Source organism: Bison bison, unplaced genomic scaffold, assembly GCF_000754665.1.
Source record: "Bison bison bison isolate TAMUID 2011002044 unplaced genomic scaffold, Bison_UMD1.0 scf7180017864145, whole genome shotgun sequence".
NCBI classification, from domain to species: Eukaryota; Metazoa; Chordata; class Mammalia; order Artiodactyla; family Bovidae; genus Bison; species Bison bison.
The window spans coordinates 434,678-461,214 of NW_011494717.1; the positions used below are offsets into that span (position 1 = coordinate 434,678).

The 26,537-nt window shown below is 44.5% G+C and overlaps 1 protein-coding gene across 4 annotated transcripts in view; it reads left to right on the forward strand.

The window, feature by feature from the left end:
- Positions 1-26,537, forward strand: part of VSNL1 (visinin-like 1) — a 121,425-nt gene that overhangs the window by 39,553 nt on the left and 55,335 nt on the right. For 2 of the 4 annotated variants that reach the window (XM_010840503.1, XM_010840504.1), the window contains exon 2: positions 11,030-11,196. In XM_010840503.1, coding sequence (XP_010838805.1) covers positions 11,035-11,196 — 162 coding nt within the window. In that variant the 5' untranslated portion in view covers positions 11,030-11,034. Of the gene's footprint in view, positions 1-9,031; positions 9,047-11,029; positions 11,197-26,537 lie in introns of those variants that run through there. The other 2 variants (XM_010840506.1, XM_010840505.1) reach the window with 2 other exon arrangements.

The following is a 26,537-nucleotide window of genomic DNA, read 5'->3' on the forward strand; positions in this document are numbered from 1 at the left end:
CGGCAATCTTGATTCCAGCTTGTGCTTCCTCCAGCCCAGCATTTCTCATGATGTACTTGGCATATAAGTTAAATAAGCAGGGTGACAGTATACAGCCTTGACGTACTGCTTTTCCTATTTGGAACAAGTCGGTCGTTCCATGTCCAGTTCTAACTGTTGCTTCCTGACCTGCATACAGGTTTCTCAAGAGGCAGGTCAGGTGGTCTGGTATTCCCATGTCCTTCAGAATTTTCCACAGTCTATTGTGATCCACACAGTCGAAGTCTTTGGCATAGTCAGTAAAGCAGAAATAGATGTTTTTCTGAAACCCTCTTGCTTTTTTGATGATCCAGCGGATGCTAGCAATTTGATCTCTGGTTCCTCTGCCTTTTTCTAAAACCAGCTTGAACTTGTTTACCTTTCTAATATATGTTAATATTGAATAAAACTGTGTTAAATAAATGAACAAATTAAATTTTAGTATCATATATCCTTCAAATGTAGAATAAGAAATGGCAAGCCGCTCCAGTATTCTTGCCTGGAAAATTCCATGGACAGAGGAGCCTGAAGGGCTATAGTCTGCTGCTGCTGCTGTTGCTGCTGTTAAGTTGCTTCAGTCGTGTCTGACTCTGTGCTACCCCATAGACAGCAGCCCACCAGGCTCCCCCGTCCCTGGGATTCTCCAGGCAAGAACACTGGAGTGGGTTGCCATTTCCTTCTCCAATGCATGAAAGTGAAAAGTGAAAGTGAAGTCACTCAGTCATGTCTCACTCTTTGCGACCCCGTGGACTGCAGCCTACCAGGCTCCTCCGTCCATGGGATTTTCCAGGCAAGAGTTCTGGAGTGGGGTGCCATTGCCTTCTCCAGGAGGGCTATAGTCTATAGGGTCACAAATAGTCAACCACGACTGAGCACATCCTTCAAATGGACTTCCAGGTGGCACTAGTGGCAAAGAAGCCGCCTGCCAATGTAGGAAAAATAAGAGATGTGGATTTGATCCCTGGGTCAGAAAGATCCCCTAGAGAAGGGCATGGCAGCCCACTCCAGTATTCTTGCCTGGAGGATCCCATGGACAGAGGAGCCTGGTGGGCTATAGTCCCATAGGGTGGCAAAGAGTTGGCCATGACCAAATCGAGTTGGCAGGCATGCACACATCCTTTAAATAGAGCATTTTACTTCTATCAAGTCACGTTCGTCTGAGAATTTCCAAGTTCTCTGTATTTAAGTCCCACCAACATGAGTTAAAGTAGTTTTAGAAATACTGTAGAGATAACATGGTAAGAGCAAATGGTTCTCAGAGGGGAAAGGCCACCAACTGAAGAGTCAGAAGACTTGCATGTCTCTGCCACGACTGGTAGACAGTTGGATGCATCCGTCGCCCCTTGGAGTATCTCCTTACTCTGCGGGCAAGGAGGGGCTCGCACCACTGACGCTCCAGGCTGCTCCTAGCCCTGTGCCTAAGGATGTGCGGGTGACATCGGTGCCCCGGCCTGTACTTCTCTCTCACAGCTCCCTGCCATTCGGAGATAAGGGCCATGGTTCTTCCCCACTGCGACTTGGCAGCACAACCTGGAACACAATCTGTTGGACAGAAGGGGGTGATTATTAATGAACGCATTTCCTCTGTGACCTCACCGGACTAAGCGAGGCTCTGACACTGCCAGAGGCGGCCCGTTTCCTTTCACAGAAATCGCTGCTCAGAAACACATAGCATGGTCAGAGGCAAGACCCAGGGGGAAGTGAAAAATAAGACTCAGAAAAGTGGGCAGTGGCTTGAACAACTCCCAGATGAAAGGTTACTAGCTATTAATCAGCTCACATTCTGTTCAGTGGGTGAGCAAGGAATTGAATGGAAGCTTCAGTCAACAGTTGAGGCTTCATCAGGACTGTGGACTCCTCAGATGACTTTCCTCTGTCAGGTTGGGTATGAAGCACTTTTACTAACAGGAAAGAAGCAGAGGAAATAGGACCACAGTAGAACTGTCCGTGTGTGACTATGTGTGGTCTTCCGTTTGGTGGCACTTGTGGTCAAAAACCCACCTGCCAGTTTAGGAGACTTAAAAAGATGGGGGTTCAATCCCTGGGTCTGAAAGACCCTCTAGCGGAGGAAGTGGCAACCCACTCCAGCATAATTACCTGGGAAATCCCATGGACAGAGGAACCTTGTGGGCTACAGTCCATAGGGTCGCAAAGAGTCAGACATGACTGAAGAAACTTAGCACACATGCACGCATGCACGCATGCACATACTTCTGTTTATGCACACCAGGCCTGGTGTAGGTGTCAAGGTTAGAGTGACACCTTGGTGTCTAGACCTGAATCCTGAAATGTTGGCCTCTGCCTCTTCTGGAATAGCCCAGTTTCCTGGGTCCTATGCTGAGGGTAATAATAGCTACTGTTTGTTGAACGCCTGTTGTGTGGAAGGCACTGGTGGAAGGAATTCAGCGTGTTATCTCATTAATTCTCATAACAGCTCAGTGAACCAATGTCATCATGTCCATTTGACAAATGAGGAAACCGAGGCTCCAGCGGGCAAGTAACTTGTCAAAAGTCACACACCTTGTGTGCAGCAGGAGCTTCATTTGATCCCAGGTCTGACTCCAGCACACATGCCCCGCCCCCCGCCACTAAACTAAGTCCAAGCGCAAAATAAAAGAGGCACGTGGCGTGATAGAAAGAGTAGGGAACCCGCAAAATGAGGTCGAAGGGGAAACTGGGTCTGAGTAGAAACTTTCCCAAGGTCGTAGCCCAGCACCTGGTCATGGGATGTGGCTTCTGTCTACGTGGCATTTCCAGGTGTTCAGGAAGTGTTGTCTGTGTAGAGAACATCAGGGGGAAGATGGCAGTTGAATCTGACCCTTAAGGGCTTATAAGGCCACTTGATTCCTCACAGATCAGAGCCCCTGAGCACCTGGCCACCTAGTTACCAGATGGGTTCAGTTTGGAACCACCTAGTCAGATCCAAGGGCTAATGTCCACTGGCAGCTCCTGTCCTGGGGTCAGGGTGGGCTGTCCCATCCAGCTGGTTCTCCAGGGCCCCTGCAGCTCTCAGACCCTCAGTTGTAGAAGGACAACTCAGGTGGCAACTTGACTGGGGGCAGCAGACACGGGCCTGGGGAGGAGTCCACTGTCCACACCTCGGTCATGGGATGCTCTTCCAAATCCTGCAGGGTCTAGACCCTTGGCCCATCTTAACGCCTGAGGATCACTGGCCTGGACATTGCAGCAGCCTCAAATCTTATTGCCAAGGCTTGGTAGCCAGGGCGCTGCTAGAGCCTGTTACTAACTTGCTGTAGTCCCTGGGTTTAAGTCCCCTGACCTCCCGGGCTGCCTCTAGAAAGCAAAGGGATTGAGTCGGACGGTGGATCCCTGGGGCCCTCTTGTGCTTTCACCTTCGTGTGCGCATTTATTATTCTTTCTGGAATAGAACTCCTGTCACTTGCCGTAACAGTGCCTCTGCCACTGCCATGAAATGGAAATGAGGAAATGTTTTTCCTCATTTATGACAAATCAAATAAGTACTCTTGCCTTATCTTGAGTCCTCAAGGATGTAATCTCTGCCCCCTGCCTGTTTCATGCTTGTGGGCTAGGACTTGTGCTGTCATCCCAGGAGGTTCCCAGTTAGAAGTAAGGTCAGCAGAGAATGCCCCAAGAAAGCCTGTCTCTTCCTTTCTGAAGCTGCTCTGGTCCCCAGAGGTGGCATGAAATGCCAGCCTATGATCAGCACTCTCCTTACCCCCTGGGAAATGCTGCTGGGGACTTATAAGTACTTGGCTTTCAGGAGATGAAAATGAGAAGAACAGAAAGAACCAGAAGGACACATTTGCCTTTGTAAGAAAAGAAAACCCCACACAATGTACTGGGAAACTTTGAGGCTTATTCTTCAGGGCTGTTTTAACAGTCTCTGGAAACTAGCAACCTAATGTCATTTGTTTATGGGATCCAAGAGGGGTGGTAATAGGGATTGTTTCAACATCCTGGCTCGGAGAAAAACACGCCTCCTGGCCGATGGACTGTGTGTGTTTGGCATGAGGACAGCGTGCTGTGGGGCTGAGAGGGTGGGGGCACCCAGTTAGGTAAGGAGAGTCGGGGTTCTCATCATGGTCATGCCATCAGTTGTCCGTGTGATCCTGGAGGAACTTTAAATGCACCAACCTACAACCAGGGAGCTTAAAACAGAATAACCCAGAGGCAGGTCTTTACAAGCTTTGATCTTCTCTGGTTGTGTGATTTTTAAAACCTTAATGCTAGTCCCTGGACCTTGAAACCACATCAAGGATGCCAGATGGAAGGTGTGAGGGATTAGAGACAGCAGGGTTATGTCTATGCTGCTGTGGGCATTTTCTGCCTTGATTTTCATTCGTATTTTTCATCAGTGATTCCCAAATTGACTGAGAACCATATTTACCTGAGTTGCTTGTTCAAAGTACAAGCTTCCTTCTAAGTGAGGGTCTCTTGAAGCTGTATTTGTAACAAAATAACCAAGGATGATTCTTGTACATAGGCAACTTAGGGACACATCGCCTAAGAATTTTCACCTGGGGACCAGTCACAGGTAAAATTGCCTGATGGGAATGTGTCTCTCTGTCCCTTGTGCTCCCTGGCTTTCAGCTGTGACCATTCATCTCACCAAGCCCCACATTCCAAGAGGTGTCTATTTCATCCCGTTCTGAGCCCTTCAAGGCTGAAACCATGTCTTCTTTTCTACATTCCACTGTGCCCAGCACAGGGCCTTTTTCACAGATGATGCCTATAACGTCCACTGAACTGAGTTGCCCAGAGAGTTTCTATCTGCCTCAGTTAACCAGACCATTAGTCATTATTGGTACAAATCCATGCCTTTAGGGACAAGGAGGAGAGGAGAATTTGTAGAGACGTACCACAGAGAAGACAGCATGAAAACTGAGCCTTGCAGAAGGAGTAAGATTGGGCAGGTGGTAAGAACAAGAAAGGGGAATCCAGGCAGAAGTTTAAGTGTGAGCAAAGCCAGGCTCCTCCAATTATTTCCACGTTCAGGTAAGGATCCCATGGCCCAGAAAGAAAGCCGGATGTAGCCTTTGGAGGCAAGCCAATTGGAAGTCTTTAACTTGTACTTTCGTACTTACCAAACTTAGGTTGCAAATCAGGGATCAGTGGGGTCGGAAGGACCTTAAAGATTATCTTGTGCAACTCATTCAGTTTTCACTCATTCAGATCTGGCCCAGGTTACCTGACACTAGAACCACCTTAACTCCATTCAAGACTCCTTCCATACCGGGCACTGTTGTATGTTCCTTAGGCCTCCCACCTGAGCCTCTAAAGAGCTTTCATCCTCCAATCTGAACTCAATTTCCAGGACTATTTCCCTATCAGTGGTGCTCACCCTGCTGTCCACCTGCATGTGAGGTGGCACCATCCCCAGCTCAGCCCCCCAGTCTTTACATGAGCCTCACCAAACTCAGACAGGCTGATGGCCAGGCTCCTAGGAGAAGCCAGGCGTGCCATTCTGGGTGCCTCAATGCACACAGCAAGCCTTGGTGTGACCTGAGAAGCTGGGCTTAGATGTCAGAGTAGGCAGGGGATAGGTTCAGGGCAATACACACACACACACACAAACATACATACACCATACAAAAATATATTTAATTTGAATCCTCTTCAAGACCGAAAGGGTCTGTGGAGGAAAGAGGGTCATGGGAGCTTTCCAGGCCTTCTGGGGGGGTCTCTTTCCCCTTCTAGGAAGTTTCCTAGTTCTCTCCTTAGAGCATTCTTGCATGTGTCGCCTCTTCTGTACTAGAAACCTGTTATCCAGACAGGGTAGGAAATGGATGAGAAGTGGCCAAATGCAAGACAGGAAGACCAGTTAAGAGGTGGTTGCAGTATCCAGGTAAGAGATGACAGTCTGGAAATCAGTGGGGTTTGAGACAACCCATTTACTCTGTACTTGTGGCTCAGCTAGTAAAGAATCCGCCTGCAATGCAGGAGACCTGGGTTTGATCCCTGGGTTGGGAAGATCTCCTGGAGAAGGGAAAGGCAGTGTTCTGGCCTGGAGAATTCCATGGACTGTATAGTCCATGGGGTCGCAAAGAGTCAGACAGGACGGAGCCACTTTCACTTTTCAAGCTTTCTACTAGCTCTGGAGCTAAGGTAAATTACTTCATCTTTCTGAGGAGCTTCAAACTCCTCACTAATAAAAGGGATGATAATTATCTCTTCCTAACAGCATTGTTTGGAGAAGGCAATGGCAACCCACTCCAGTACTCTTGCCTGGAAAATCCCATGGATGGAGGAGCCTGGAAGGCTACAGTCCATGGGGTCGCTGAGGGTCGGGCATGACTGAGCAACTTCACTTTCACTTTTCACTTTCATGCATTGGAGAAGGAAATGGCAACCCACTCCAGTGTTCTTGCTTGGAGAATCCCAAAGACGGGGGAGCCTGGTGGGCTGCCGTCTATGGGGTCGCACAGAGTCGGACACGACTGAAGCAACTTAGCAGCAGCAGCAGCAACAGCATTGTTATATGGGTAAATATTGTTACACAAAAGCCTTTTGCAAGCTGTAGTGTATAAATATGTGGTCTTTTCTGGCTATCAATTGCACTTTGGTGCCTCGCCCACGGGTCTGTTCCTGGTGGTTTTCTCTTGCCCATCAGAACCCTTCCATCAGTCCCATTTTGTGCCTAGCGCCAAATCTCTCTCTATGATAACTCAAACCGTGAAGAGTGATTTGATTTGGGGCTGGGCTGCCCTTTATCTTATAGCCTGGAGCCCTAGCCTAAAAATAATACACTCCTGTTTCTGTTCCCTCACTTCTTAGGTAACAGACTCTGAAATACCGACTTGGCTTTCAGGGAAAGAATCCACAGAGCCAACATGCCCTGACTCCTTAGAGACAAGCCACATGGAAGTCCGTGACTCGTATTTTCGTACTTCAAAAACTTATGTTGCAATCAGTGAACGGTGGGGTTAAAAGGACCTTAAAGATTATCTTGTCCAACTCACTCATTTTTCAGTTGGAGAAGCTGAGCAACAGAGGAGGAAAAGATCTTGCCCAAGATCAGGATTTAACTGGAAACAGGGCGAGGATAAATACTCCCCATTATGTCATGGAAGCTTTAGGGAACATGTTAAGCTTTACTGTCATTTTTACCCTTCCTTTCATCCCAGTCTCATAATGAAGACTACTTGGCCCACATCATTGCAACTCCAGTATGGTTGTTGTTATTCAGTGGCTAAGTCATGTCCAGCTCTTTCAGACCCTATGAACTGCAGCTCACCATGCTTCCCTGTCCAGGCTATCTCCTGGAGTTTGCTCAAACTAATGCCCATTGAGTTGGTGATGCCATCCAACCATCTCATCCTCTGTTGTCGCCTTCTTCTTCTGCTCTCAATCTTTCCCAGCATCAGGGTCTTTTCCAGTGAGTCAGCTCTTTGTATCATGTGGCCAAAGTATTGGAGCTTCAGCTTTAGCATCAGTCCTTCCAGTGAATATTCAGGATTGATTTCCTCTAGGATTGACGGGTTGGATCTCCTTGCAGTCCAAAGGACTCAAGATTCTTCTCCAGCACCACAATTCGAAAGCATCAATTCTTTGGTGCTCAGCCTTGTTCATGGTCCAACTCTCACATCCAAACATGACTGCTGGAAAAACCGGATAACTTAGCACCACATTTGTACCTCATACCGAGGATGCTAAGACAAAGGCACAGGCCCTGCTTCAAGCTATGCACAATGTAATGATGAAGACAGACAAGGAAACAATCTCTTAGAAGGGCAGTCTCTTTTCTATACAGTTAAATGAAATATTCCTCCCATCTGCCATCTGCACCCTATGTTTATACTTATGGTTGCACTAACTTTCCTCATGTATAGATTATTATGAGGTTGATTTTCCCAGAAAGAAACATACCAAATCCCATAACTTAATGAAAACCAGTGACCAGCTCCTTTATAGTGGCTCATGTATCCTTCATTCATTCCCTCAAAAAATATTTGTTGAGCATCTGGTATGAGGTACCAGGCTGCAAAGATTAAAAAAAAAAAAAAAGCAGTCCTCTCAAGCAACTAACAATCCAGTAGAGAAATAATGATCATGGAAGCTTTTATAAGGGAAGGGAGATGCCTAGGACAAAAGAAAGTCCTTTGGAAAGCCTTGGAAAGTCCACAAAGATTTCACAGACAAGGAGGTATGTGAAACTGAGACTACTTAAAGAAGTATGCTGAGCAGACAAAGGAGGATGAAATTCCAGGAAAAGAAACAGCACATGCCAACCATGAATGTGTGGAAGCATGCAAGTTCTGGGACCTGTAACAGTTGATTATTGCTGGCATGCAAAATGAAAAGACAGGTTGGCAGAAAGTGAGTTTATGAATAGGCAGGACTGTGCCATGTCAGCAAGCTGGGGCTACATCCTGTAGACAATGGAGAGCTGCTGAGGGTTTTAGGGAGAAGATCAGATGTTGAGGTTTGCACTTCAGAAATGCCATCAAGCAGCCATGCAGAAGCCAGGCTACAGTTAGAGAACACAGTGAGGATTACTAATCCAGGCAAAACCTAAGAAGGGCAGTGGCAGGCTGCTCAGATCCAGGCCAGAACTTGATTTTCTATATGAGTCACTCATTTCCTGGCACACCTGAGTGATGATACTGACGATGACCCATAACCAGGTTGCATGAGGTTATGTATTTGAGTCTCCAAAACTGTGATTCATGGTGCTAATGGTGTTCCCCTTATGTATAAGAGGCCATCCTCTCCTGGGTCAACTGAACAGTTTAAGGCATCACAGTGATCCTTGGAGAATACAAGTTTCCTAGCTCAAGAGAGAAGCTGACACACTGTTGACCTTCTAATGGCCCTTGGGAGAGGAGGTTTTTAATAATGCTTAATCCATTTTCCCATCATTCACATAAACTCACTTCTGAGATTGTGGTTTTGGCAAATCTAACAGGCTTTTCCAAACAAGAGCCTGGCAAAGTGATTGCTCTCTCATCCCTTCTTTCAGCACCAAAGGACTGATTCAGCCTCTCAAACCTTCCTGCTTCTGCTCCTGTTCCTTCTGCTGAAATATCTTCGGACCACCTATCTCTGGGTAGTTGTGCACTGATATCTTCCTTACAGTTCCAGGTTCAAATTCTAGCTCTGGTTGTATGACTTGTACAAGAAAGCCACTCTAATCACTTGCTCAGTTGTCATGGGGCTAGAGGTCAAGTTTATGAAGTGTTCAACATACTGTCTACCCCCCAGCCACTGTCAGGGTTCAGTAGCTATTATTAGGTGAGATTCTAGTTCAAAAATGACAATTTGTACTTCTCTACTGAAAAGAGCAAAGAGAAGTAGTGAAAGGTTGGGTAATACATCTTTTGATTATCAAGAAAACCCTGAATTACAGTTTTCTTACCCAGATTAATTAAATCTGACACCTGAATACCCACTTGATTTCCATACCCAGCTGTGGAATCCCACAGAAACTTATAATTAAGAGACAGTTGCTAATAAGAGACTTGGAACTTGAAATTAAGAGCAAAAATAAGTAGAGAAACTCCGGAGGTCATTGTTGCTGATCCTCAGGTCCTTTTCTCAAACAGAAGCATTTGAAAGCAAATGGCCATCTTAACAGCACTTTTTTACCGTGTATTCTTCCCAAGAGGAAATCTCCTGAAAGCAGCAAGAGTGGTTTGGTTTCATTACAATGAAAGAATTGTGCAGTGTTAGGGCAGGCTACTGACAATAGGTGTGGAATCTGTTTTAGAAGAAAGTAATAAAAAATAATAACAACAAGGTATGTGGTAAGATTACCCCTCTTGGGCTATTGCAAGTGTGGGCCTGCTGAAGGCCTGGTAGAGAATCTGTCTCCAGCACGTAAAAGGGCTAGGTCTGCTTGGGTAAATTCTTCTAAACCTATCTCCTCTAACAGGACTTTAAAGATCTTGTGATACCTTTCTTGTTCTGGTGACCCCTCGTATTTTCAAGTCTAACTTGATTTTTAAATCACCCTGTGGTTAATTTGTTTTGTTTTCATTCCGTTTTGTTACAAAACAACAACATTAAAGGGGAAAAGCTTAAATCATCTTTAATTTTCCTTCACTAATTTTGGAATAATTTTTGGTCTTTGTTTACCTACTTATTTCTTAATTAGCCATCACAGTAAATCTGAAAGAGTTTTTTAGTTTTTCTTTTTTTAATGTGTGCTTTATTGGGAAAGAAATTGACGATAAAGCAGATAATTAATATTTCTCTAAGCAGCACACAAGATAAATGGCTGGCCAAATCAGGGATAACTCTAAACCTATGCTCTGCCCACCTACACTTGAGAGTGATGTTGGTCACACAACCTGGCCCATGATTGATATATTTTATATTTTATTTTATGCACTATTATTTTTACTTACTAGCAGTAATAATAAAATAATGAAATTATATCAACTGAAATTCACTAACCAATCTTAAAATAAAAAGCCACCCAGAGGTTGTCAACACTGAAGGCAATGTTGTAGGAAGTCTCTGAAGATGAAAAGAGAAATAGAGAGCTAATGTGACCAGTAAAAATGAGCTGTTTCCATTTGAAAAAGAAAAAACAGCAGAAACTTTAGAATTAGAACAACCACCATTGCTGATCATGTTTTCAAAGCCATTTTTTGATGATTTGCCGATAAAGCCTTCTTATTGTTCTTGTCAATAGCCCCACTTAGTAATCCTGCAAACTAAATGCAGAATTAGGTATCTGGGCAGTAAGTGCTAAGGAATCATAATTCATAAAATGAGATTATAAACAGTTTCCGTATACTTTACCTGAATAGCATAAAAGGAGATGATTGGCTTTCCTTGTGGGAGTCAATGTGTGTAAAAGATGACACATGACAAAGGAAGATGAAGTCAACAGCCTTTTGAGAAACCTTTTTCATGCATCTCTTTTCTAGAATATCAAATAGAAGGAAACAGATTTGGGAAGACTGATCAGACACGCTAGAGGGACTTCCAACCAAGGGACTGCTCAGAACTCTAGCTTGGCTCCTAATCAAGCTTGAAATGATCACAGGCACAGCACTAATTGCATTAATTTGCTTTTCTTCAGGCAGAATGGGGAAACAGAATAGCAAACTGGCCCCTGAAGTGATGGAGGACCTGGTGAAGAGCACAGAGTTTAATGAGCATGAACTCAAGCAGTGGTACAAAGGATTTCTCAAGGACTGTCCAAGCGGGAGACTGAATCTCGAGGAATTTCAGCAGCTCTATGTGAAGGTAAGTTGTTTTTCAACCTTTTAAAAAAATTTTTCAGGCCAGAAAACCTTGTCTTCATCAACTATGGCTTCACATGGAATTATAACTCCAAGTAGCCAGTTTGTTTCAACTCTAGTGGTTTTCCACCCCAAAAGAAAAATGGACATTTTTTAAAAAATGTAAAGGAATGTGTTTTGTTCCAGAGATAAGTCAAGAAATTTCTGAACAAGAAGAGTAATTGTTCAATCAAAACACCAAACAGAGTTCAGACTTTGACAGCATCTGGTAAAGAAGAGTAAAAATCCCAGATAATAGTGTTTCTTGATGATTATGGACAAGCAACTAATTGCATCATTTTGCTTGTTAAAGGTATCTACATGTTTCTTCGGCTCCCCTGGTAGCTTAGCTGGTAAAGAATCCGCTTGCAATGCAGGATACCCCGGTTTGATTTCTGGGTTCAGAAGATCCCCTGGAGGAGGGCATGGCAACCCACTCCAGTATTCTTGCCTGGAGGATCCCCATGGACAGAGGAGCTTGGCGGGCTGCAGTCCATGGGGTCTCAAAGAGTTGGACATGACTAAGTGACTAAGCCCTGCATAGCACACCTCAGTCAAAGAGGAAGTGCATGGGAGGGCTTTTGCAACAAAGGTTCCTTTATATGCAGATAAGAAAAATATATAGATCCCCAAAGCTTTGAATTTAAAAGGAAGTAGGGAGTTCTGATGTATATTAAAGTCAGCATGGATGGTCATCTACATTTTATCAAGTTCTAAAATATGAATTCTTCCCAGCATTTTCTACTGTTTAGAAGTTAAAATTCCCCCATTGTTGTTTAGTGACTAAATCGGGTCCAACTCTTTTGCAACCCCGTGGACTGTTGCCTGCTAGTCTCCTCTGTCCTTGGGATTTCCCAGGCAAGAATACTGGAGAGGGTTGCCATTTCTTTCGCTAGGGGATTTTCCCAGCCCAGGGATCCAACTTGTGTCTCCCGCATTGGCAGGCAGATTCTTCACCACTGAGCCACCACAGAAGCCAAGGACATTAGATAAAACCGTTCCATGAAAGGTATTTGTACCGCAGTGATGTTTCAGTTTTGCTGAATTTATCAGTTGTATCGGTTCTAGATTTGGCATGATCTAAGACATTCCTTTTTCTTTATACTTGGATAATCTGTGGCTTGTGGAAGAAATGCATTGTTTTTCTTTTAATTTTTTCTGACTAGAATACCAAATATATAATAGTGCTCTTATCATTTAAATGCAGGAATACCAATTTGAGCAATATGATCTGTCCACGTGCATGTATGTGTGTTGGGATGATTATATAAAATATTAAACATTGTCATTTTCTCCTGAAGTTGAACATCTCACATAGCCTTTGCTCCAGCAATACCATCCTGTGCATATAAAAAAGGTATATATAAGAATGCTCATAGCTGCACCGTTCACAATAGCAAAACTGGGAAACAACCCAAATGCCCATCAAAAGGAGAGTGGAAAATAAACTGTGGTATACTCACACAGTCATCCAAACAGTGGAACTTCAGCAACACTGAAACATTAAGTGCTAAAAGTCAGTCTCAAAATACTTTAAATTAAACACAGATCAGATAAAAATATATTTTATAGAACCACAAATAAAAGCAATAAAATCACACAAAAAAGAAAGCAAGAGAGTGATGAAGACAGGATTAAAACCGATGGTTGCCTCCCATGCATAAGAGGCAAAGGGTGAGACGGAAGTTTAGCCACGTGGTTAGATACAGATTGTGTCAAAGTCTTAGCCACTGCTTTGGGGGCTGGGTTTGCAGGTACTTATTAAATTACTAATTTTATTCATGCAGTAAGCACGGATCACTAGTGAATGTCAAGAATCCATGATTATCATGAATCCAATGCTGACCCCCGAGAGCTCGAGGTATCTATAAAATTCTCTCCTTGCATGTGCGTAGAAAGGACAAAAAGTGGCAGGTGTGCATGTTATAAGATCACTGTGACATTTCTAAGAGGAGCTGAGCCATTGGTTTTAGTATGTAGAGATCTTCTATATGGAAGCACTGAGAAATGCATTTATCATTGACATAAATAGACATAAACTGCTTTTGCACAGAAGTGGGATGGTCATTTTCCTAAATTTTTATACCACTCTCCATAGCTTTCAAAGTCACATCTTCTATCATTTTATTACCCAGGAGTGAGCCTGTGCCTCCACATTGTCTTCCCTCAGCCCCAAGGAAAGTACAAATAAATGAGATTTGTCAAAGCCACTTTCCTCTGAGGAAAGGTCATGCAGGCTGTCACTCTGTGTTTAAGAGAGCTGTGTGTACCACGTTTCTCACTATTTGTTTACAGTGAGAGCGATTTTGCCTTTGAAGAAATAGTTCAAATGCAGGAAATGAAGTATTTTATTTACATGCTGGAGGGACTCCACACTGAAAATAAAATCCACCTCAAGATAAGGGAGGAGCGTGTATAAACATTAAAAATCCCTCAGCGTTTTATGGTACAACTGATGTACATGACCAACATCAGCCCCCGTTTCTACCTTCCCCAGTCCACCTCAGAGTAGACTTTTTTCCAAGAAGGTGAAGTTTTATCCTGGTAGATGGAGTTTAGATTCTTGGCAGACTCTTAACAACCATATTTAAACTCAGCCACTGCTCTGGTTATCAAATAGTCAGAAAGTAGGCAAAGTCTTCCTCTCCTTTGAGAGTTGTCCAAGGACAAAATACAAAAAAGAATCACAGAGGAAGTATGCCACTTCCTTCCACAGGGAAAAAGAATAAAAGAAAGAAAGACAGGTCTGATAGGTTAGAGGGGAGAGTAACAGAGAAAGATGTGGTTTATGTAATGAAGGCCCAGGAGAAGGGCTGGGAAGAAAACTCTTCCTTTAATGCTGCTTAAAAGTACAAATGTTCACCAAGGCAGTCTTCATCTTGGTGAATAGGCATTTTTCAGTAGTCCCTTCTGTCTCAGGCTGAACGGTGAGACATCCTGGAACCCAGCTGAGTGAACAAAGCGGCTGGTGGCCTCTGCCCTCTATCTGTGAGGTCAGCCTGGTACATTTACTGTTACTGACCTGACCCCGTTTAGGCTTCAGGAGAGTCACCTCACTGCTGTAGTGTCAGCTGTGAGGAGAGCGTGGGGTGGAGCAGGGTAACCAGAGAGGCCCCTGCCCCCGCCACCCCCTGCAAGGCCGGGAACCACAAACCCTCAACTTCAAAAGACTTTGTATGCAAAATATAAAGAAATTCCATCCAGTCTCTCTTTAGAACTGTCCAAAACTGAAGTTCAGAAAACGTAGATAATTTTCCCAGTGTCACAAGAAGACTGGCGATCAGGACAGACATTAAAGATAGGGTACCCTGACCCAACTGAAGTTCAGAAAATGTAGATTATTTTCCCAGTGTCACAAGAAGACTGGCGATCAGGACAGACATTAAAGATGGGGTACCCTGACCCGCCCAGCAGCCCACGGCCCTGCCTGTCCCCTGGATTCTCTTGGCAGCCTCTCATCACCCTCCCTCCAAGCCCCTCCACCGTACAACCTGCTGGAGTGAGACTTGAAAAACACGGGGCTGGGCATGGTCCTTCCTGGTTTGTGGCTGGTGGTAACCGAACCAGGCTCATTTGCCTGACGCATGGCAAGCCAAACGCTGAGATGGTGAGGTTTGTGGCAGGGAAAGAGCTGACTCAAGACAGCCAGCCAAGGAGCTGATGGACAAAACAGCCAGGAGAAGGAGTCTCAGACCCACTGCCTTGAAGGCAAAGGGCGTGACGTATTTATATAGAAAGAAGCGAGGTTGTCTGAGGCCTGGGGCAAGGTGATGCGAGTAGAGAAAAGGTGAGTTATCAGCATTCGGTGCAGATGTGTCCGGGTTACATGCTTCTTCATGGGATGCATGTTCAAAAATGGAGGTGCTTTAGCAAGATCTGAGGATGGATGTTTTGGCCCTCTGACATCAAAAAGTCACTCATCAGACAACTGTGCAGGCCCAGTTTTAGTGTCAGCGGTCCCTACCTGCTTTAGTCAGCCTGACTAGACAGGAGTTGACGCCAAGCTGGAAAACAGCTTAAGTGCCTGTTGTTCCTATAGTGATCCGTAGTCAGAGGAGTTATCTATAGGAGTGGTTAAGAAGTGTTGTGATATTATTACCTCGCTATGTGAAACTTGGAGGGAATGCAATTAAAGAAAAAAAAAAAAAAACTAAACCAAGCTTAATCAGTAAAGGCAGGTTACAAGCAGGGTTTTTTTTGTTTGTTTTTTTAACAATCTGTTCCCTTATCTGCTGTTCTGTGGAAGTCAAGGATTTCTGTTAACCCTATGGGGCACAGTTTTGCAGGTTTCATTCATCAGTCCTGTAGAGCAGGAGTCCTCAGTCTTTAGGATTTAATGCCTGATGATCTGCGATGGAGCTGATGTAATAATAATAGAAAGTATTAATAACAGAAATAAAGTGCACAATAAATGTAATGCACTTAAATCGTCCTAAAATAATCCCACCCCGCCCAGTCCATGGAAAAATTGTCTTCCACAAAAACTGTCACTGGTGCCAAAAAAGTTGGGGACCACTGTTATAGAGGACAGTCAGCTCACTTCCATTAACATAAAACCTGGTGGCTAGCACAGGGTCTGCCACAGAGCAAGCATCAGTGTTTGGTGAGTGCCCTATAAATAATAAACACTGGCTGTGTATCTCCTTTTTGGGAAGCCTTGTGGTGGAGGCATAGAGAAGCGGCTAAAGGATAGTCCTGCCTGCTCTTCAGGAACTCAGAAGCTAATTGTAGAGACACAGTTAACCACAAGCCAAGGCAGAATGACACTGATGCATGTTGTTGGGGCACAAGCGGAAGGTAGATGTAATTTCATGATGGCATATTAAAGTAAGAAGTTAATTAATGCAGTGCAAATAGCTTTATCTGTACCATTTTTCTAGATTCCACTTGTTCAGTCACTAAGTCATCTCTTTACGACCCCATAACTATATAGCACGCCAGGCTCCTCTATCCTCCAATATCTCCCAGAGTTTGCTCAAAATTCATGAGTTGGTGATGCTATCTAACCATCTCGTCCTCTGTCGTCCCCTTCTCCTCCTGCCCTCAATCTTTCCCAGCATCAGGGTCTTTTCCAATGAGTTGGCTCTTCCTGTCAGTGGCCCAAGTATTGAAGCTTCAGCTTCAGCATCAGTCATATCAGCAATGAATATTCATAGTTGATTTCCTTTAGGATTGACTGATTTGACCTCCTTGCAGTTCAGGGGACTCTCAAGCGTCTTCACTAGCTCCACAATTCAAAAGCATCAATTCTTTGGCTCTCACATGCGTTAATACACAGTATTGACATATGTGCACTGCCACGTGTAAAACAGAGAGTGGAAACCTGCTATATAGCACAAGGAGCTCAGCTCGGTGCTCTGTGATGACATGGATGGATGGGATAGGGCGTGGGCTGAGAGGCAGGTCCAAGAGGGAAGAGATACATGCATACATATAACTGATGCATTTCATCATTCAGCAGAAACTAACACAGCATTCTAAAGCAACTGTACTCCAATTTTTTTTTTTAAAAGAGAGTAAGTTTAAAAAAATCATGGGATTTAGAATCTGACAGACCTGAGATTCAATCCTAGCTGTGCTACATTTGCCAGATCTCTGCCTCTCTGAATCTGTTTCCTTATCTACATGATGGAAATAATAAGCCCCGGCCTGTCACCTCAGTGGTGGAGTCCCAAAGGAAAGAAAGGAAGTGAAAATGACTTGCAACCTATAACAAGATGTTTTTGCCATCATGATAGATGATCCGCTCATTTACTCTCAAAGAACCAAGGTGGAAAATAGGTTTTATTTCCTGTGCCAAAGGCAGTGGCACCATAGAATGGTCTATAGAGGAGGAAGTGAGGTTCTGCAGAGGTTCAATAGGAAAATGAGCCTGAATCGAATAGTGTTGTCTACCATGTTTCCAGGGTAGCAGGATCCACCACGAGGCTACATCCCCAGCCCTGAGATTCTTAGCCACTGAGTTCTGTGCTTTCTCCAGCACAGTGGCCTCTCCCAGCTCCCTGCTACCAGGCAGAATAAGGCATGGTGTTCCAGATCTTCTGTATTCAGTCCCACCAACCACTTGGCGTCCTGTCCCCCACACACCTCCACCTGCTTCTACCTGCTCAGTCTCTACTGCATATTATTTTGCAGATGAAGAAAGAGATAAATTCTCAGAGGTAACTAAATAGCCAAAGATTGTTCTTCTGGTTCTGTTCTGTGCTCATTCGCTCAGTCGTGTCCAACTCTTTGTGATCTCATGGACTGTAGCCAGCCAGGGTCCTCTGTCCATGGGATTTTCCAGGCAAGAATACTGGAACGAAGTGCTATTCCTTCTCCAGTTGATCTTCTTGGTCCGGGGATTGAACCTTCGTCTCTTGCATGTCCTGCATTAGCAGGCAGATTCCTTACCACTAGTGCCACCTGAGGTCTAGCCCAATTCTCTTGAGCCACTGTTTTTCCACCAAGCAAAAGCAATTGCACCAAATTTTCTCCTCAAGAGTGTTAAGTGATAGGCAACACTTACAGGTGTTAGGGCCCGAGGCAGGTGGGAGGGCCCGAGAGTGCCTTTGAACCATCTCTAATCCAACAGTTTGAATTTTAGTAAAACTTATTTACATATAACAGAAGAGTTCTTGCCTAGTGATTCCATGTGTCCATCCAAGCGGTCGTTTCCTGAATAGCTCCTGTAATTTGGTTTTTAGAAAATACTCTTGCTGCTTATCCTTCAAAGACTGGGTTTATCCATTCATTTAGTCATTCAAGGCCCATTTCCTTTATGCTTTCTGTAACATGTTCTCTGTCTTGGGACTTGCCCTTGGTAATCTCAGAACCTGGTAGAGCTGGAATATCTTTTTTTTTTTTTTTCTGTATAAGGCTTTTCACTTCACAAAACTATGTTTATTTTACAATAAAATATAATTGGAATTCCATTCAGTGAGCAATTGTCGGGGCCTAAAACTTAAGAAATACAAATCTCGACCCCAAAATTCTGATGATATAACTACCCAGAGACAAGGATTAGAACAAAAATTTTTTTAAATGCTATCATAGAATCAGGAGCATCTAAACATTTGATGATAAAGACATTTTAATAGAACAAGAGAGATTTTCCAGATAATAGTGCATTATTACCTAATTCGCTAAAGGGCTCCCTGGGTAGCTCAAATGGTAAAGAATCTGCCTGCAATGTGGGAGACCTGGGTTTGATCTCTGGGTTGGGAAGATCTCCTGGAGAAGGGCATCGCAACCCACCCCAGTACTCTTGCCTGGAGCATTCCATGCACAGAGGAGCCTGGCGGGCCAGAGTCTATGGAGTTGCAAAGAGTCGGACACAACTGATCGACTAACATTACACATTACACCTAATTTGCTTTATGGCTTTAGCAGTTTACTCTCAAATTGTGCTTTTATGTTTAAAAACCTACTATTAGAAGGAAATATGACCTCAAAGATAGTCCTGAGAAAACCCATGAATGATATTTTGAGAGACACTGGCCTGTAATGTAAAATTTTGTATCTACCCTCTAGGGATAACTTCCTCAGATTTGTTTTATTTTATTTAGTTAGTTTTGGCTGTGGTGGATCTCCCATTGATGTGCAGGCTTTAGTTATAGCCAGCAGGGGCTACTCCCTAGTTGTAGTCAATGGGCTTCTCATTTCAGTGGCTTCTGTCATCATGGTTCCTGGACTCTAGGTTCACAGGCTCAGTAGTTGTGGTGGCACACAGGCTTGGTTGCTCTGTGACATGTGGAACCCTCTCAGAGCAGGGATCGAACCCATGTCCCCTGCATTGGTGAGTAGATTCTTAATCACTGGACCACCAGAGAAGTCCCTTCCTCAGATTTATAAAGGGTTCTTTGCAAGCTCTCAAAATGTTGTTGTTGTTGTTCAGTCGCTCAGTCATGCCTGACTCTTTGCAACCCCATGGACTGCAGCATGCCAGGCTTCCTTGTCCATTACCAACTTCTGGAGCTTGCTCAAACTCATATCCACTGAGTCAGTGATGCCATCCAACCATTTCGTCCTTCATCATCCCCTTCTCCTCCTGCCTTCAGTCTTTCCCAGCATTAGGGTCTTATCCATCAGGATCTGAAAATGTTAAGTATCACCAAAGATACTTGTATCATTGACAGGCTGAACATTCTAATTTCCATAACAGCAGAGTTGTGGGGTGTCAACTGACATGAGACAAATGGGGAAGATCTCCCTTCTATACTAGACTTTCAAATAAACTTTGCAGACAATAAAAGAACAAAAGTTTCTAGATTGCACTCTGTGAAATTGCTTTCAGTTTGTTGGGGATGCTTTCCTGATTCATTCAGGGCCCATTATTTAAGCTGTATTTTGTCCAGAGCCCCATGAAAATGGGAAGGCCCCACAGGGATGAAATGTATCTGCTTGCCATTCATTCTCCTAAGCACCTATGTGCCAGATGCTGTGTAGGCTCTGAGTCTACAGAACACGTCACAGATCCTTGAGCTCAAGTGGCTATGATCTGGTCCTATCAAGAAGTCTATAGGTCGAGTGTATGAGATATGTATGTGTGTGTGTTCAGTTGCTCAATCATGTCTGACTCTTTGCAACTCCATGGATTTCCCAAGCAAGAATACTAGAGTCGTTGCCATTTCCTTCTCAGGGAATCCTCCTAACCCAGGGGTCAAACCCTCATCTCTTGAGTCTCCTGCATTGGCAGGCGGATTCTTTGCCATTAGCACCACCCGGGAAACCCCTATAAATGGGTAGGTGTATATATACGTACATACATATATATATGTGTGTGTGTGTATGATATATATATATATAAGTATGTGTTTTTTATATACACACATACACACATCTATGGTACAGGGGCTATTGTTATCAAGACCATGAAAGACAAGAAGGACATGAAGGCCTAGGGACGGCTGGTGGGAAAGGAGATATTAAAGCTGAGTCTCAAAAGAAGAGTGATTTGGACCTGAGCTGTCAGTCTGTCTGGAAACTCCAAAATCCCAGTGACCAGAATCACAAAAGCTAAAAAAAAAAAAAAAAACAACTATTGTGTTTGAGAGCTCCTTTGCATAATGCTGGCATGAGGCCCTTCTGATTGAGTATATCAGCTTGAAACAAAAGTACAATGAAACAAACACAACAAACTCACTCACTAAAACCTCTCGGCAGAAACTCGCTGAGATAATTTGGAAAACCGCCTGTTGAAACTAAAGCTCATACCCACCAGGACTCCACCACAGGCCTCCTCTCTGGTGTCTCCCCCTTTTCTCCCTTCCTCCCTTTCTTCCCTTCCTTTGTGATCACTCTAAAGTGCTTCCCATCTGCCTGGTAGCACACTTGATTCTCCATGACTGAGGAGCCAGACTTTGGACATAGTATTTCCTCACTTGAAGCCATAAGAGTTGGAAAGTCAGGAGACCTGACCTGCAGAGGGGCCAGCAGAGTCAAACACGTGGGCCACCTTGCAAGCAGCATTCTCCCCTCCTTGCGGTGCTTTCTGTGTCCTCTGGGTCACATTCAGGAGCAAGCACCAGGAGTTTCTCTGTCTACTTTGTTGTAAGCCATGTGTGCCACATCCAGCCATCCTTCTAGGACCAGCTCAGAAGTCTTGCTGTAGCCACGTGTTCCGGAAAACAAACTCACTCAGAAGAATAATGCAGATAGTGGAGTGCAGTTTATTACACCAACGGGCCCAAGGTAGAGTCTCCTCTTAGCCAAGGACCCCGACCAGTTTTTAGGAAAACCTTATATACCCTAAGTGTACGTGTCCAAACCCACCTCCCCCAAATTCCCTGAAACTAGTCGGAACAAAGGAAAAAGAAAGATACAATCAAAGTTAACCCGTGATTCATAAGCCTTAAGCCTAGGTAGTTAACAGTGGACAATTATCAATAGGCTTGTGGTCATACCCCAATAAGCATAATAGAATGTATGATTCTATTTGGTCACACAGATAATTAAGGTATTCTTTTAGGCAATGGGGCCTGGTTTTCTGTTGGTATGTCGTTTCCATAGATACTGGGCATATAGCTCAAAGTCCACAGTCCGGCCCAAGATGGAGTCCTGCTTTCAAGAGAGAGCCTGTTCTGTTTCCTCCTTCAGTCTCTCCCTGGAAGAGCCTCCTTTGATCTCCTTACCCTCAAAGCCAGAAGAATCTCTTTCTCCACTGAGTTCCTTTGACTTTGATTCACCTGCATCCATCTCAAGACATTATGGTTTTGCAACAAAATTCTGTAAGCTTTTTTCACCGTCTCTCTAAATAGAAGCCTTCTTCATTCTCTAGAGCCTATACTGCTGTCAGTGTTTTGCCAGAATACACTTCAATGTGATGTGGTTTGATGAGAAGGCTAGAAGTGTACCTGGCTCTTCCGTTAGCTGGTCTTGTGAACTTGGGAATGTCTTATGCTTAAATGTTGTTAAGTAAGTCAACAAACCACTCTGACCCTCAGACTCCTCATCTTTCGGCTGGAGAGAATTACTCTGACGCCTGCTTATATCATGAGAGAGCCAACCAAAGCGCTTTATAAACAGTGACTATCCTTGCGCAGGTAAGACTGAACCTGGGCATGGGAAGGCTTCCAGACACCCAATAGCCAGTCTTTTGGGCTGTGGCATCAAAAGCTGGCTCCTCTATCAGATATTTATCAAAATAAAATGTAACATTGCTTCTCAACACCTGATTCAAATCCGTTTTGAAAATAATACTCTTGGCTCAAGAAAAGATTTTTGGGTAATCAGTTTTGGGGGATTCAGATTCTGCTTGTTCATAAGAGGTAATTAGGAGCAGGCCTTATTAAAAATTTGTTGGGCAGAGCGATATACAGAAGCATTTTAATTCCTTTGGGAAATAGACATTACATAAGACACAAAATGTTATCCAGATTGAGCTGGTGAGAACGTGGTAATTTTTAGTGAGAACCTGGAAATCCATTTCCACTTGGAATGTTTGCCAACATGATCCAGGCTGCACTTCAACTTGAATTAATGTGGAAAACAAGAGCTGGGGTCTGAAATCTCAAGGAAGAGATGACAATAAAGTTACAGTTCTGGGAAAACAAGGTCCCATGTAAGACTGCAAAGATACTTTATCAGGGTGAGACTGTCTCAGGGAATAGCTGGCTATTTCCTGCATGTCTTGCATTAGAGGGAGCATTTATCCTGGAAGGGTGGAAGTGATAACCTTCTTCTGTCTCAAAGGGTGTGAAATTATGTTGAATGGCTTCCACACCTTGGGACTTTACTTTCCCATGATAGGGTAGGTGTCAGTTAGAGAGATAACAATGATCTTTGCAGCCATGCCATCCAAAGGAATGCTCTTAGAGAATACCTCAACTTCTGCAGCCTCAGGTTAAGGTTGCAAAGAGTCCACCCTTATCCCATTTTACAAAAGAGGAAACAGACGTCCTAGGGGGTGAGGGGAGGGCTTTCCAAGGAGCTGTTTCCTAATCTCTCCAATTAACATCTAAAAGGACGTGCCTCAACTCCAGGTTCTGTATGAGGGTTTAAAGCCAGAAGAACCTACTCTTCCTGTTAGCTATTCTTTTCAGTTAATTCAGTTCAGTAGCTCAGTCGTTTCCGACTCTTTGCGGACCCCATGGACTGCAGCACGCCACGCCTCCCTGTCCATCACCAACTCCCAGAGTTTACTCAAACTCATGTCCGTAGAGTCGGTGATGCCATCCAATCATCTCATGCTATGTCATCCCCTTTTCCTCCCACCTTCAATCTTGCTCAGCATCAGGGTCTTTTCCAATGAGTCAGTTCTTCACATCAGATGGCCAAAGTATTGGAGTTTGAGCTTCAGCATCAGTCCTTCCATTGAATATTCATGACGGATTTCCTTTAGGATGGACTGGTCAGATCTCCTTGTAGTCCAAGGGACTCTCAAGAGTCTTCTCCAACACCACAGTTCAAAAGCATCAATTCTTCGGCGCTCAGCATTCTTTATAGTCCAACTCTCACATCCATACATGACCACTGGAAAAACCATAGCTTTGACTAGACAGACCTTTGTTGGCAAAGTCATGTGTCTGCTTTTTGATATGCTGTCTAGGTTGGTCATAACTTTCCTTCCAAAGAGCAAGCCTCTTTTAATTTCATGGCTGTAATCACCATCTGCAGTGATTTTAGAGCCCCCCAAAAATAAAGTCTGTCACCGTTTCCATTGTTTCCCATCTATTTGCCATGAAGTGATGGGATCGGATGCCGTGATCTTTGTTTTCTGAATGTTGAGCTTTAAGCCAACATTTTCACTCTCCTCTTTCACTTTCATCAAGATGCTCTTTAGTCCTTCACTTTCTGCCATAAGGGTGGTGTCATCTGCATATCTGAGGTTATTGATATTTCTCCTGGCAATCTTGATTCCAGCTTGTGTTTCCTCCAGCCCAGCATTTCTCATGATGTACTCTGCATATAAGTTAGATAAGTAGGGTGACAATATACAGCCTTGATGTACTCCTTTTCCTATTTGGAACCAGTCTGTTGTTCCATGTCCAGTTCTAACTGTTGCTTCTTGATCTGCATACAGATTTCTCAAGAGGCAGGTCAGGTGATCTGGTATTCCTATGTCTTGAAGAATTTTCCAGTTTGTTGTGATCCACACAGTCAAAAGCTTTGGCATAGTCAATAAAGCAGAAGTAGGTGTTTTTCTGGAACTCTCTAGCTTTTTCGATGATCCAATGGATGTTGGCCATTTGATCTCTGGTTCCTCAGTATGTATTAAATGTATTAAAGGACAATACATTTCTAATTGGAAACAGAGCCAAAGAGGAAGAAACAGCCCATTCCTATTACAGGGTTGGACTTGAATATAAAAAATTATATCTGGATCTCTCAATGTAAAGCTGTTTTACATCACTGTATTTTTCTGACGTTTTGGAAGGGTGAGAGGGACTGGGATCTGATATCATTGACCCATCTTAGTAGAAATCATTTCCTCTCCTCCTGTAGCCTGTTCAGCACCTGCTAGAAGAAAGCTGTCTGTTTTTTTTGATTAGGTACCTCTGTGTCTCCACTTGGAATGGTTCTTGGACCCTCATCTGTCCTTCCAAGGTTGTGATGAAACTTGGGCTCCCCTCCCTGTGACAGCACTTGTGTTGCTGGGTATCATAAGCAGATGAGCTCCAAGACAGCTTCTCCCCTTACATCTGCAGTCAGTGTGCTCCTGTCATCACTGGAGAGAATGCAGCAAAGGTAGGGGGGAGGTTCAGCCGTGAAACAGGCCTCTCCATCTATGAAATGCCCAAAGGCACCCTTCACTATCTTAGGGGAATCTTGTTGTAGATAATCACCCATAGCAGCTTCTACCAATCACCCACCTTTGCCAAGCACTACTGGGTTGTATGTATAAGTCTGTAACCAAGAGCCCTGGATGATGCAGTTTGAGCCAGACTCCCTCAGTCCTTTAAAGAGCTTGCAGCCTAGTAGAACAATGCATGTAGACAGTGCAAAAATCATAGAGAAAGTGATATCTGTGCAAAACCCATGTAGATGTTCTAGCATAGTGAATTTCTAGATAATTCTCTTCACTGAAGGGACTTGCCCAGCGGTCCAGTGGTTAAGACTCCATGCTTCCAATGCAGGGGACGTGGGTTCAGTCCCTGGTTGGGGAACTAAGATCACACCTGCTGCATGGTGTGGGCAAAAAAAAAAAAATATTCACTGAAGATTTCATGGTACCTTGAAATATAGGTCAGATTGGCAGCTGCAAGGATGATGACATTAGCAGCGGTACAGGGCAGGGGAGCAGGGGGTGGTGTGGCAAACAACGGCAAGCCACTGTGTTGGCTAAAATGTTGGCTCACCAAAAAGGTATCAGGGAAAAGTGAGGTTGGAGATGTGAGTGGGGTTCAATCGCAGAGAGCTCAGACTGCCAGAAAAAGCTCTGACGTCCTGAATGCTGTGGCGAGGTAAAGAGACGGCTTCCTGCCGAAATGTGTTTGAGGAGCGTGCAAATACTGGTGACCTGGTGTTGTCTTCGTCTTAAAACAGCATAATGAGGGACTGGGAAGGAAGAATTATTTTTCATTTCCTTTGTAAATGGCCCCAGTGACTCCATGGGTGAGGCTGCAGGAGCTTGCGGCGTGCCCTCCAGCAAATGACTTACGTCAAATTTGACGGAGTTATTCATCAAGTACGTACCAGCTGTACCTTGTCTGTGCGCACTAAACCCTGAGGGGAGCAGGAGGTAGGACTCCCATGGAAGAGCCGGGCCATCTGGGGGAGATGAAGCCTTCCAAGCAGACAAGTGCAGGGACAATTTAAGAGCTCAGTGAAGTTACGGGTCCGTCAGAGCTTTGTGAGCTCAGGTGAGAAGAAGGGAAAGAGAGGACCAGGGAGGGGCTGGTAAGGCTTCCTGGGCAGAGGGTGCAGGGCCAGTGTGGGAGCTGGGGGCTGGGTCCCAAGCAAGAGACAGAGTGGGGGAAAAAGCTATTGCCTCCTCAGCACAGGTGGTGAGCTGTAGGTGGATAAAGCCCTGCTCTTGGAGTGGCCAGTGCCTTCTGGAATGCTCAGGGGCATTTGGAATGTTCCTTCCCATTGTCTGTTCACCCAGGCAGACTTGCTGCCTCCTCCCTTTAGCAGTGGAGACTGACCCCACCCCACAAGACTAGTCCTGTCCTGTCATCCTGGCCCAGTTCCCAGCCTGAGCTGCCTGCTCCGAGCCCTCCGCTTGCTGAGAAAGAAAGTGAATTCGTCAAAACTTTCAGGGTGAAGACAGTGACTCTGGGTGTTCCAGAAAGACCCTCTGGGTCTGGCTGTTACAGGCAGCATCCGTGACTTCAGATCCCACACCCCTGACCTCTCTGAAGTCGAGGAGCAAACTCAGTGTGTTCTGATTTGAAATGAAAAAGAAATAGCAGGACTTCCCTGGGTATCCAGTGGTTAAGACTTCACCTGCCAATGCAGGCGGTGAGGGTTCGATTTCCGGATGGGGAGCTAAGATCCCATGTGCCTCATGACTGAAAAACCAAAAGATAAAACAGAAGCAATACTGTAACAAATTAAATCAGTTCAGTTTAGTTCAGTCGCTCAGTTGTGTTCAACTCTTTGCAACCCCATGGACTGCAGCACGCCAGGCTTCCCTGTCTATCACCAACTCCCAAAGTTTGCTCAAACTCATGTCCATTGAGTCAGTGATGCCATCCAACCATCTTATCTTTTGTTGTCCCCTTCTCCTCCTACCTTCAGTCTTTCCCAGCATCAGGTTCTTTTCAAATGAGTCAGTTCTTCGCATAAGGTGGCCAAAGTATTGGAGTTTGAGCTTCAGCATCAATCCTTCCAATGAATATTCAGGACTGATTTCCTTTAGGATGGACTGGTTGGATCCTGTTG